Here is a 13,076-nt window from a genome sequence, read left to right as displayed (position 1 = left end):
TATTGAGTTATTTGAAATCTTAGACAGAGTTGGCACCACCGCCTACAGACTGACACTACCTTCAGAACTATCTAAGGTCCATAATGTGTTTCATATGTCCATTCTACGTAAGTACAACCTGGACCTCTCACATGTCTTGGCCCACGAGCCCCTTTCTCTCCAAGAGAATGTGTCCTATGAGGAGGTACCAGTTGGTATTGTGGACCGAAAGAGCAAAATACTCTGCAACTGGAAAATTCGCTTTGTTAAGGTTCTATGGCAGAATCACACACAGGGAGAGGCTACATAGGAGCTAGAATTATACTTCAGAGTCTAGTATCCCCAACTGCTTGATTGAGTGAGAGAGAGACGAATTTGAGGGAATAAATTTCTTTTAGGGGGAGGGAGAGTTGTAATACCCAGAATTAATTATTTTTAAAAAAATTAAAATTAATGTATAAAATATAATTTTTTAATTTATGATTTTTATTTAATGTAAAAATTAAGAAAAATAGGTGGATGATGAAATCGAAAATAATTTTGAAAAAAATGGGTGAAAATTTAGATTATGGGAGTATTTTTGAAAAAAAAGCGAAAATTGGGGGTCAAAACATAATTTAAGAAAAATATGCTACGTAGAACTGCCTAGTCAGCAGCCCCGACGAACCGGAGCGTGCTGCGTGGTAAGACACTCTGATGCGGTGCCACGCGGGAGGCCATGCTGGCAATTCACCTGTCCACGATCGGACGGTCCAAATTTGTTCCTGTGCGCGTGGACAATCCAGATCCGTTCCCTCCTCAGGCATGATTGTACGGTCCAGATTTATTTCTTATTTAAATACGATCGGACGGTCGAGATTAAACGTGATAAACAGCCTAGATTAAAAGGAGATTGATATAAATACCTCACTTCACACCGAATCCTAATTCTAGCTGCCAGCCCCCCCGCCGGAGAAGAAGAACTAGTCACCGGAGAAGGGAGTCGATTGCCGCCCGCCGTCGTGATGGAGCCACCTCCGACCGCCAAAAAGGTAAAAATTTTCTCTATTCGCTCGAAATTTGATTTTGAACACCCATATGACCAAATTAGAGCAAAAGGACCAGCGGATGAGCCAAAAATCGCGGGTAAAGTCCGACATCGTTGTTGCGGGAAAAATAAAAAAAGCATCCGATGAGGCCCTTCCCGATTCCTGTTTCATGCAATTTTTATACCATTATATTTACCATTATGTTTTTCACATGTTGACCGAAGAAAAATGTCCAACCATGAAGGTGAGCTGGAAAAGGGTTTTAGCACCAATTTTAGATTTTTAAAATATTTATAGGTATTTAGAGCGTGTTTTAATCTCTGAAGAAAAATTCAGCGAACTCGGGTATCGCTAGTAGGCACAACTGAAAATTTAGTGTTCAGACACCGATTCACGTAAGAATCTCTCACCCTATTCCTTGTTATGGAATTGAAGTTTAATTATAAATAACGTAGTATTTTGTACAATTTAAAAAATTTTAATAATTAATCACAGGTTACTAATGGAGCCGAAATCGGTTATTTATTACTGTTTATCATGTTTTAACTGATTGATTGATTTTATAGTTTTAAATGCATAATAATACACTGGAGTTGGTAAGATGATTCAGTTGTGTTTTCTTGATGCATGTATTGCTTATTTTGCGTGATTTACAGTTAAATTGTAAAACTGAAAATAAGTAAACGAGGAATTGTTTGATTAAGTGAATGAATGAATGGTAGTCTTACTGGATATTCTGAGAGATGGTGGATGGACCGGGTACATAGGGAACCCTACCGTGAATGTTGCATCATACCGGACGAGGTATCGAGAATTGGTATTTTGGCACTCATATCGGACAGAGTATTGAAGGATGATATTTTTAGCGCTCATACCGGACGAGGTATGAGGACGGCTGGTTAGTTGACAATGTTGAATAAAGATTCACGCGTAGTGAGGACATCCCTATGGACCCCCATAGATACCAGTAGGTAGATAAAAAGGAAAAGTTGTTGTTATGCTTAATTGAATATGAGATTATGATATTGTTTGTGATATTGCCTCTATAGGTCAGTTTTGAAAATTTCGCTACGGTAAGTGTACAATAAATGATTTTATTTATTATAAATAAATTTATTTAAATTAAGAGTTCAATTAGTTGTTTTCATGATTTTTGTGAGTAGTGTGATATTTTTACTGGATTAGTGTAGTTCACTCTTTCATTAACCATTTTAGATCAAAAGGATCAAGATTCATATCCCGATCCACAAGAGGGTTGCGAATAGGATGTCCAGTTGTTTACTTTTCATTTATTTCTTTGATTTTTCCTTATTCTTTTAGAAGAGTTATTCATGTAACCCTATTAGATATTCTGAATTATTGTGTAAGAAATATAAACTCTAACGCTATTATTTTGTTTCCGTATTTAATTTATAATTTATTTTCTTTCTAGTTTTGAATCGTTACATTTAGCTTATTTATTTGTTTCGTAAACTTAGATTACAATACATCTACTAGCCTAACAACCAAAAAGTTGAGAGATAAATTAAAAGCTTCTTATAATCTGTCACTTTCTTGTTTTTAATACTAATATTGTGTTGCAATCCTGCTTGCAAACCATGCTTTTATTCTCCACTTTTTGTATCACTTTAGTCTCACAAGAAATTAGAGCACCTATCTTTTTTTTTTTTTTTTTTTTTTAAGAATGGAGAAACTATCAGAGGTCAACAGATGAATGAATATATGCTTAATTACTTATGAGTTTATATAATTATAAAGATCTTCACGTACTCTTTTTTAATTATTTAATTCTTAAAAAATTTAAATTATTAATTAAATTTATCAAGAATAAACTTTTAATCTTTTGTAAAAGATAGTTTTTAATTAATCATAAATTTAAATAATGTGCATAAAGTACAATATGCAATGTAAAGTTTCAATTAAAAAATGAGTGGGTTTGTCATTATGTTTTTTTTTTTTTTGTTTTTTGCTAACAAGCTTTAAGTCCAAAATGCTGAGTGCTATCCATTCATCGACATTTGATTTAAAAGCTATTGAAAAGATTAATAACTAAAGAGGATCTAACAATGTAAGAATTCAAAAAATTAAGGATGGTACACAAATAGGAGCTTACGGGGTAATAATACCAATAAAGTTGTGATTAGGAGTTGAACTCTTGATTTCATAATGGGAATATTATTTCAAAAAACATTATTTAAAATTTTAAATAATTTTATATTTCTTGAGATCTTAATAAATATATATATATATTTTTTTAAAGACAACGAGTTAGGGAGTTTTTTTTTATAAAGTACCAAATAAACTATTTTAAATTAATGAAAAAATTTGGAAAAATAAAAAAAATTAAAAAAAAAAAAAAAAGTCAAAATGAAACATGAGACCATACACGTAGTTAACAAATTGATGGTTTATTTTGGATAATAAACGTAGGGTGCCAAGTCAAGGCACTAAAGAGGAGAAAGCAGCCTGTATTTTATACATATTTAGGGGTGTCTTTCCAATTCTTCCTTTCAAAGCTTAAAAAATTGAGTTATAAAAAAAAAAGAAACACATAAATTAATTCCACCACCAATTGCCCCAAGCACCTAAAGTTAGGCAATTCACACGTGCAATAATACTCTCTCCCTAACTTATTCTAATATTTTAATCAAAATCTACCACTGAAAATTAAAATTTTCAAATTACACACCTCACATGGCTGGTCTACATTTTCCCACTTGTTTAAATTTCTTTTTTCTTTTTATTTTTTTATTTTTAAATTATTCAATCAGGGTATTTTTATTTAAAGATCTTTTTAGGGGTGACGTGGCTTTCTTTCCATCTCTACCAAACTATCCAAACACTCTCACTTTTTCTTGCGCTTTTCTCTCTCGTGTCCTCCTCATCGTCCACGTCATTCTCCTACTCCCCTGTGCGCACTACGCACCCACGGATACGATCTCAGCCGTCCATACTTCTAAACTTCTACTCTCCGGATGATCTCTCTTCTTCAGCGCATGTTAGTATCGTCTAGTGTCCTTCTCTCTGGACTTTAAACAATTTCTCATTTTATTTTAAATTTAAAAAATAAATAAAGCTTCACAGTTTCTCCAAAATTCTCTCCCTCTGGTTTTTCCGTTGCAGTCCCCGGGAGCTGTAGGGGAGCAGGCTGAACTGCTCGTGTTCTCCGTTGATTCTGAATCCTAGCCGTTGGTTTCCTTCTTCCCTCGGCCCGCCCCCTTTCTCTGTCTCTACCGTCCATTTTGCAGACTAAAAGCTTTCCCCGCTGTTGCTTGCCTGACTTTCTTTTGCCGTCTATGGATGTTGATAACCTGCTCTACTACCGTACAGTGATAGGATACCCGCGATTTTATAGCCAATTACGTTATCCATTTCAGTGGCGCATGTACGAACAGTATCAGGGATCCATAAATGGAGTTTCTGATCAAACCCTAAACCCGAAACCCTAACCCTAATACCGGTCTCAGTTCAGGATATAGAGAAGATGCTTCATGCCTGATGTCTGGCCTTTTTCTTCAGTATTGACTAAAAGTTAGTGTTGGATTTGGTTCTGGGGGAGAGGGAACTCGAGGAAAAGGGAGGTAATGGAGGGTAAGGAGCTGAATTTGAACAAGGAGTACATGGGTGGAGATGGATTTATTGATAGGAGCAAAGTAAGGATTTTGCTTTGCGATAACGATAACAAGAGTCTGGACGAGGTTTTCACGCTCCTCTTGAAATGCTCGTATCAGGGTATTATAACCTTTTGGTTGCCTGACATGTTTCAATTAATTTAGTGGCATTTTCTGTATTTCAGTTTTTAGCTAGATGTAATTTCTGAGGTGTTCTTCCGACTATTTAATTTTTACATGCTCTAATGGAGGTTGATCATGCTACATATTCTTGTTGGAAGTAGTTTCTTGTTTTTGTCTTTCGTTCCTTTTTCCTGGTTCTATGGAAATTTTCATTGTGGAACTCAATATTTTAAATGCGATGGCTTTAAATAAAACAGGATTGTTAGAATATGTTTCTTTTTTTCTTAATTAAAAAAAATAAGATTAGGTCGTGGATTGTTATGAAGCAGATAATGGAAACTTGGTTGTAAATGTGTTTAGATGATGAATCAATAAATTCAGTCACGAGTTGTTCTCAAACAGCCAAAAGAGACTGTCTTTATTTGGTTTTACCAATTAGAGTACCTGATAAATTTTCTTTTTTTTTTTTTAATGTTTTCTTCTATGATCAATATGCATAAATCAACAGCTGAATAATTTTAAATCATAGGTAAGCACATTTGAGATAAAGCATTTTAAGGAGAATGGCATTAAAATGAAATTCTAGTGGCTTAGTTTAGTATAAGTCGGGCTTGGAACTTGCTGCCTCGACATTCAATTGAATTTTGGGTCTGCTATCTTCTCCAAAAAAAATAAAAATAAAAATTGTGACTGCTAAAGAAAATAGAATATTTGGTCTATTTGACGTATCTTTTGTCAATGATTGGAATTCTTTTTACAGTTACTTCGGTGAAGTCAGCTAGACAAGTCATTGATGTACTCAATGCAGAGGGACCTGATATAGATATCATACTTGCCGAGGTTGACCTTCCAATGAAAAAAGGCATGAAGATGTTGAAGTACATCATGAGGGATAAAGAGCTGCGTCGCATTCCTGTGATCAGTGAGCATGTTTAGCTATATCTACATCTAGTTTCCTTAATGGTATGTTTATCTTATTCTGATTGTTGAATTGGTTTTTCCTTGATAAGTGATGTCGGCACAAGATGAAGTCCCAATTGTTGTTAAGTGCTTAAGGCTCGGAGCAGCAGACTATCTTGTGAAGCCTTTACGCACCAACGAATTATTGAATTTGTGGACACACATGTGGAGAAGAAGGCGCATGGTTTGTTTTATATGACTGAGCTGTTTTGATGTTTTCTAATCCTGTTTGCTGCCCTCTTACAAAAATTTCATGGCATTAATATACTCATTGTAAAGGACTTATTAAAACAACCTTTATCCTTCCTAGTTATTTATTTGCAGAATAAAGTAGGTATATAGATTATATTTGCAGGCTGTGTAACCATCTTACTTATTTTATTTTAGGAGATTTCTTTACAAAGTAGAATTCTGAGGTAAAATTTTGCTAGAGTAGCAAATTCATGTAGTGGCAAAAACTTGAGAATTTGCAGTGTTTTCAAGTTCTTGTGTTCATGAATTTGCTATTTCTGATTCCTCTCATAATCAAGTAAAATCTGTATACCATTGAAATAAGAACAATTTTTTATTTTTATTGTGCCAAAGCTTTTGTAGTTATAAGGTCATTTATGGAAATCGAGATACTCATTTGATGTACTTATTCTGTTGGCAGCTTGGACTGGCAGATAAGAATATCTTGAGCTATGATTTTGATCTTGTGGCATCAGACCATAGTGATCCTAACACTAATAGTACAACATTGTTTTCGGATGACACTGATGACAAGTCTCATAGATGTCCCAATCAAGACACTGGCATTTCAACTCACCAAGAACATGAGGTGAGAGTAACATTTAGTAACTTACTACATATTGATTTGGGCTTGTTAAATAACAAACTTGATTTGAGAGTTATGTAGCTTTTGATCAGAAAATTATATGAGCTGAGAGAACTCTATATGGATTTCTATTGTTCATGATCATGGTGATTGGGAGATATGCATTCTCTACTTGCAACTAATCAATGTTTTTTTTTTCAAAGTTAGTTGAGGAATGAGTATACCATTGCAAGTCAACCTGCAAAGGAGCTATATTCGGCCATGGATCACAAAGTGATGGCTGAACTTGAAACATTATTTCTTCTAAGATATGGCATGATTTGTCCTGTATTGTTGTTTTGTCTTATTGATCCTTGATTTGAAAAGTACAATAGAATTTTATTTTTTGTTGATGTAACAATTCAGAATTGACAATGTTGAAGTCGACACCTATTGATTTTTTTTTTAATTTCTTAGTCTACTGCAGCAGCTGGTAGTACTGCTATTGCTGCTACCCTAACTCCTATAGTTGCTGCTGCTGCTACTACTGTTGTGTCTGCTATTAGTGCTGCCGCATCTGCTGCTACTGTTACTATAACTACTGGTATAGCTGGGGAGCCTTTAAGGACTCATCTGGTGGAATATCAACCTGACGTTCCAGGAATTAGTGATCGTCGTACGGGTCAGTGATTCTTTACTATCAGAAAATTCATGTCATATATAAATTTGGGTGTCTCATCTGCCACCAGTTTGTCGAGATTTTAGATTGCCTAGCAAGATCCTCACTAGCTTCCTGCCTCTAAATGGGTCATATAATATCATGAACATAGCTTGACTCGATTATTGGGATTACTTAAATCTATAGTTCTTATCTTAATGTACCATGTTGTTGTTATTCATCCGAATATCTTCTAAAAACAAACCACCTGATTAATTTTTGCTGTGCCATCTTTGCGTCCTTCCTTCTAATGCAGGGCAATTCTCACCTGGCCCCAAGAAGAGTGAATTGAAGATTGGTGAGTCCTCTGCTTTCTTCACATATGTTAAATCAAATGTGCTGAAGAACAATTGTCAAGGAATTCCCAGTCTTGATGAAAATGCTGTTCAGCATTTGAGCATGGAAAACAGACTTCAAGGTTCTTGCCAACTAGGGGTTGATGCCCAGCCTCGTCAAAATGGAGAGGCGTGGGAGAACTATTCACAAGGAGATGACATAAATAGCAGTACTAGTGTCCCAGATTCTGCTTCTTTAGAGAGGTCATGTACTCCACCAATGTCAATGGAATTTCCTCAAAGGAATTTCGAGGGGAACTTTAACCAGGTGCTAGTCACTCCAGCAAATGAATTTCAAGCCAATGCTGCAGGTTTATCCACGCAGAGTGCTTATCCTTATTATATGTCAGGGGTTCTGAATCAAGTTCTGATGCCACCATCAGCGCAGCTGTACCCAAAGAATTTGCAGGACCTGCAAGCTCATGCCACCCCTGGCCTTCTACCTCAGTATAATCATATTCCGCAATGTCCACCACACATAAATGGAATGGCATCTTTTCCATATTACCCGATTGGCATATGCTTACAACACGGTCAAATGTCAACTGCTCCTCCATGGCCACCATTTGGAAACTCCTCTTCAACGGAGGTTAAGTTAAATAAAGTTGATAGGAGAGAGGCAGCGCTAATCAAGTTTAGACAGAAAAGGAAGGAGCGATGTTTTGATAAAAAGATCAGATATGTGAATCGGAAACGACTTGCAGAAAGGAGACCCCGTGTTAGGGGTCAGTTTGTAAGGAAGGTAAATGGTGTGAATGTTGATCTTAATGGACAACCTGCATCTGCTGATTATGATGAGGATGAGGATGAAGACGAGGATGAGCAGGCATTGAGGGAATCTTCTCTTGAAGATGGTGTTTCAGGATCCTGATGCAAAGTTTTTGGTTGTGAGGCAGTTATTACATCAAATCGGCAGGGTGGTGGGGATGGTGGAGTGATGGTTTATTACATCAAGAGTCCTGCGGACTTTCTGTTCTCTACTTGGATGAGTGAGAATGATATTCCAGCGTTCCTCTGAAGAAATATAATAGTCATTATTTTGAGGAATAAGTCGAGGTAAGATGTGCAAACAAGTGGAGAGATTTTTTTCCAGCCATTGATCGATGATAAGCAGATCATATCATTTGTGTCATTTGGTTAGGCTCCAAAATGACCTCTTGTTTATGCCCTGCAGTTAACATCGGTGATGGTGCAAGGGATGCATCATGCCAGATCTCTGGTTAATCATTTGCTTGCCAGGTCATGTGTTCTGGGGAAGTAATCTGTTCTTTGATCATGTATGTAGTTCAAATCATGAGGGTCTGATGGGCTGTGCGTCCACAAATTTCCTGATACCCTGTTTTGACTTCCAAAATTGTTCTCAAAGGAGAAGGTAATATTATATGGAACCTTTAATCAAATAGAATGTGTTTTTTCATTTTTTCTTTTTGTCTTTTACATGAAATTGTAATCACTTCATTGCTTCAGAAGATAAACAGCAAGCTATTTCTCAGTTTACATAACTGTTTCTTTATGTGTAATCATCGCATCTTCACCTTACAATCATTCTTACTAGCTACTTAAAAATTGAAAAGAAAAAGGCATATGGGTTTTACATTCCGGTTGGATTCGATAAAATTGTTTTACTCGTAACTTTTGTAATAGTCTTAATGTGCATAACTATTATTTATGATTGTAATGTAATCTTCACAAACGTAGCAATTGTTTTTAGCTCTTGGTACTAATTAGAATTACTTTAGTGCTGCTGCCTGTATGTATATGTGAGAATATTTTTTAGGTTAATTTATTGGAAATCTTGCAGGATATAAAGGATAATGTGGTGTAGGATTTAAAGATTAGTTGATTTTTAATTTTGGTGGTGGGTAGAGCACCAAACAAAAGTTGCACAATGGGATATAGAAAGGGATAGGCAAGTGGAATTGGTTCCAGTGTTGGGGATTAGGTAACCCTTTTTGATCACGAAGCTAAGAAAAGCAATTTCATGTGACAAAATCTGACCTTGAAAATTTCACTTCCTTGTAGTTTATCACATGTTAATTTGTTTTGTTTATTTGCTGTTTTTGGGGAGGAGGAAGTGTTGAACATTTATAACATTTACTAGTTACGACTGCAATTTACTCCAATACCATATCATCGGTTGTATATCAAATCAACTTCTTTATTTCTCAAGATATTATATATAAATATTTGTATTAGTTAGGTATTAATGATTTTAAAACGTTGGAGAGTAAGTATTTATGTCAAAACTATTAGTCCTGTTCGACGATGGATAAATTATGCAGGGCAAAAGTGACATAAAAGAAAACAAGAAGTTTCATTTTCCGCCATTGTTGTCTATCTCACTTCTCTTCTTGGTATAAATGATGAAGAGCAGAGCTGGGGGGAGGGGGGGAATTGTTTTATTGCTCCACCATAGTCATTTAATCAAATTGTAATTGAATCAATATAAATTACTTGAAGATTCTAATCTAAGAGGAAAACCCAATAAGCAGCCAAACAGGGCATTAACTTGCTTATCACATGCAACATCCTCTATTTCTGTCGTCCTCTGTTTCACAGACCTATCCACCCCCATGAATCTCTTTTCACTCCAACAATTCATCAAAAATTAAATGATTTGCCAAAAATAAAATACCCAGAAAGGAAAAAGAATTTCCAAGAGAAGTAGATTAATTATTCTTTAATTCCAGGGTTAGTTGGATTTAATGAAAACAGCTAATTAAGCAACCATAATCACATCTTCAAATCAAAGTTGACGTTGACAATTAATCAACTACCCTTGATTAATTTCGCATAAATATATATATATATATATATATGTCCACCAGCCGTGGAGATACACGAAGACGGAGATCATGCACCCAAGAATTCTACTAATAAAACTGCTGATCCTTCAGGTTATTCTTTTTGTGGCATTCCACCAAGCTGTAAACAGAGCATGTAATACCACCATTAAAACCATAATCATCTATATATTCCTAATTAAATGAACTATATATATATAAATATATGTATACATATAACATGCACACATCTAAAATAAACATATATACCAGCCAACTTATGTATAATATTAAAAGACAGAAAAAAAAAAAAAAAAAAAAAAGGAAAATGATACCAATTGTATCGCTGGTTTCTCCTGGCATGCATCCATAAGTTGAGTAGCTCATCAGAATCCAAAGGCTTAAGAAGATAATCTGCAGCACCTAATTTAAACCCATTGTGAAGAAGATGCAGCCTGTCCTGTGTTAATAGCACTAACACCCCAATATCATACATACACAGTCACTAAATCAATATTAATTAACATATAATTAATATCAATGTAATGGGTTTGCATGTATGTATCTATAAATATATAAACATATATATATATTTATATATAAATGCTTACTGATAACAGCAATGTGTTGGAGATTTTTATCATGCATAATATAATTCAAAATTTTCATTCCTCTCTCCATTAATATCAGTCCAACTTCTATCAAAACGATGTCGATGTAAGCCCCTTCTGTGTTCAAAGCATCTATTATCTGTATAGCCGAGCTCACTGGAGTTACTGCAGTAAATTATTAATTAACTAACATTAATATGTTACATTTTTTAATCTTATATATATGGGTATAATTATCTTATGATATAATGCTTACCCTGATAAGAATATTTGGTCAAAAGAGTAGAAATTTCTGCTTGACTTTCAGCATTACTCTCCCACAAAATAATTTTGACTTCACTACGATCAATAATGGAGTCACCATTAGAGCTACTCCCACCATATCCACTCATCATAGTCTGCTTACCCTTCTCCATTAATGATAATAATTATTATTATGATCTAAACTCGAAAAATAAAAAAAGAAGAAGAAGAAGAACGAGCCTTACACACATGAATACTTATAACCATTCTTGTGTGTGTGTATATATATATGTGCTCTCGGCCGACCAAGAGTTTGGTCGATCAAACAGTTAGGTCCTCTCCGCTTTGGCGCCCTCTATATATATGACCCAGTGATTCGTTTATATATATATATATATATATTTGTTTTCACTGGATAAAAAATGGTTGAACTAGTAACAGTTTCTTTAGTTTCTTTTGGCTGCCGCTATACACATGGAATTTCCATTAGTAAATTGATGAAATCATGTTAGGCAAGGGCAATGAGATCAGTAAACGGATAACGTAAAAAACAGTTGTTCGTCACACATGATATATATATATATATGTGTGTGTGTGTGTGTTGTGTGTACGTATGCATCAACCAGCAAAAGATTCAAGATTTTACATCCCATACCATGATCTTAATATCCTGCTTATGCGTCGTTGACGGGGATGAAAATATCTTCCACATGGTTTGCGAAGTGAAAAAGATGTGCATGTGTACACAGATACGTGCATGTATGTGTGTGTGTGTGTATATATATATATATGCATCAAACATAATGTATCTTAAGTTCTTGGCTTTGATTAGTTTTATCTTGGTTTTCGAAATAACTATACATAGATAAAATTAAATAATATGTATAAATATAAAATTTATTAATTAACCTAAAATAAAAAAAGTTTCAGAATTAATCGGTTAAAAAAATGACAAAAACTATATGTGTACGATCTTATCTTCCTAATTACATAATCTCTATTAAAGATGAGGCAGGTTTTGATCTGTATTAGTAAACATGTAATTAGGACATGGCTTAAGATAACTCGTTAATTAATTAATTAATTAAAGCAAGAACAATATTTTAAATAGTGATTGTTATCAGTAGAAGACATGATTAATCACTTTTAGAAATGCAGAGACAAGAACAGATCAGATATGATTAATTAAAATAATTTCATAATTTCTCTTTAGTAATCCTAATTGTCTTCTATATATGTGTATATACATGTATATATGTATTGTACCAAATTAACAATAAAATACAGAATCGAAAAATATCTATCACATGCCAAATTTTAAAACATCACATGTTATGACCAAACATAAAATTTCATTACGTACCAGTCTAGTCTATGTTTCTGTCTGCATTATAAAAAACCTACCCAAATAACTTTTATGTAATTGAAAAAATAATTATTATTATGAACGTTAAATTTTTGTATATGCGTGTGTGTGTGTATATATATATATATATATATATGGCATAAGTTGATGGATGAAAATGAAAGGGAAAAAATATCTATCACATGGTTTCTTTCCAAATCACAAAATATCTATCACATGGTGTTTCTAAGTATAGAGCGTCTAACAGCTCTATATATCCAATTCCGTCACATGTTTAATTGTTGAGATCAGAAGCATATAATTGGATTGAATCAACAGCTGCTAATTATGAATTTAACCCATTCATTTATTTATTTATTTTGAAAATTACAGGGGATTAACTCAAGTTAATTTAGAATTAATGGTTAAAAAAGTTCAATTTAATTGGGACGAGCAAACCTTTGTAATCTCTCGTGCTCGTTATATCATAATCCTATATGCATATTTATACGTGTGTGGATATATATATTCATATATGTGCCAA

The 13,076-nt window shown here is 34.2% G+C and overlaps 2 protein-coding genes across 6 annotated transcripts; one reads left to right on the top strand and one right to left on the bottom strand.

The window, feature by feature from the left end:
- The first annotated feature begins 4,058 nt into the window (after positions 1–4,058).
- On the top strand, positions 4,059–9,063 carry TOC1 (CCT motif -containing response regulator protein). Of its 2 annotated transcripts, XR_015816284.1 has the most exons (7): positions 4,059–4,739; positions 5,502–5,663; positions 5,752–5,885; positions 6,354–6,521; positions 6,975–7,179; positions 7,472–8,606; positions 8,725–9,063. XR_015816284.1 is itself a non-coding variant. In XM_088211284.1 (6 exons), exons 1-6 carry the CDS (start codon positions 4,592–4,594, stop codon positions 8,419–8,421), a joined length of 1,767 nt encoding a protein of 588 aa, XP_088067410.1. In that variant the 5' UTR covers positions 4,059–4,591; the 3' UTR covers positions 8,422–9,063. The 2 variants fall into 2 exon arrangements, 1 of the variants encoding a protein (XP_088067410.1); XM_088211284.1 differs by having other exon boundaries at positions 7,472–9,063.
- An 822-nt stretch (positions 9,064–9,885) lies between these two features.
- Positions 9,886–11,688, bottom strand: LOC148239770 (two-component response regulator-like APRR1). 4 transcript variants are annotated; one of them, XM_088211304.1, is made up of 5 exons: positions 11,437–11,688; positions 11,201–11,351; positions 10,945–11,109; positions 10,669–10,747; positions 9,886–10,475 (listed from the first exon to the last, which is right to left on the bottom strand). In XM_088211304.1, exons 1-5 carry the CDS (start codon positions 11,452–11,454, stop codon positions 10,424–10,426), a joined length of 465 nt encoding a protein of 154 aa, XP_088067430.1. In that variant the 5' UTR covers positions 11,455–11,688; the 3' UTR covers positions 9,886–10,423. The 4 variants fall into 4 exon arrangements, with proteins under 4 accessions (XP_088067430.1, XP_088067429.1, XP_088067428.1 ...); XM_088211303.1 differs by having other exon boundaries at positions 9,889–10,475; positions 10,669–10,756; positions 11,437–11,533; XM_088211302.1 differs by having other exon boundaries at positions 9,891–10,475; positions 10,669–10,807; positions 11,201–11,342; positions 11,437–11,546.
- Between the last annotated feature and the right edge of the window lie 1,388 nt (positions 11,689–13,076).

Source organism: Carica papaya, chromosome 9 (genome assembly GCF_054855325.1).
Source record: "Carica papaya isolate Zhongbai chromosome 9, ASM5485532v1, whole genome shotgun sequence".
In the NCBI taxonomy this organism is placed as follows: domain Eukaryota; kingdom Viridiplantae; phylum Streptophyta; class Magnoliopsida; order Brassicales; family Caricaceae; genus Carica; species Carica papaya.
The sequence above is the reverse complement of the archived record's forward strand: the minus strand, read 5'-3'. Positions and strand labels throughout refer to the sequence as shown.

Excerpts from the sequence above, each read along its gene's own strand:
- LOC148239770 (XM_088211301.1), bottom strand. Across the intron at positions 11,110-11,200 it reads GACCAAATATTCTTATCAGG|TAACTCCAGTGAGCTCGGCT; the intron begins GTAAGCATTATA and ends AATTTACTGCAG. Across the intron at positions 10,808-10,944 it reads CCAACACATTGCTGTTATCA|TGCTATTAACACAGGACAGG; the intron begins GTAAGCATTTAT and ends TTGGGGTGTTAG.
- TOC1 (XM_088211284.1), top strand. The coding sequence starts at position 4,592 with ATGGAGGGTAAGGAGCTGAATTTGAACAAGGAGTACATGGGTGGAGAT. Across the intron at positions 5,664-5,751 it reads GCGTCGCATTCCTGTGATCA|TGATGTCGGCACAAGATGAA; the intron begins GTGAGCATGTTT and ends TTCCTTGATAAG. Across the intron at positions 7,180-7,471 it reads AATTAGTGATCGTCGTACGG|GGCAATTCTCACCTGGCCCC; the intron begins GTCAGTGATTCT and ends CTTCTAATGCAG.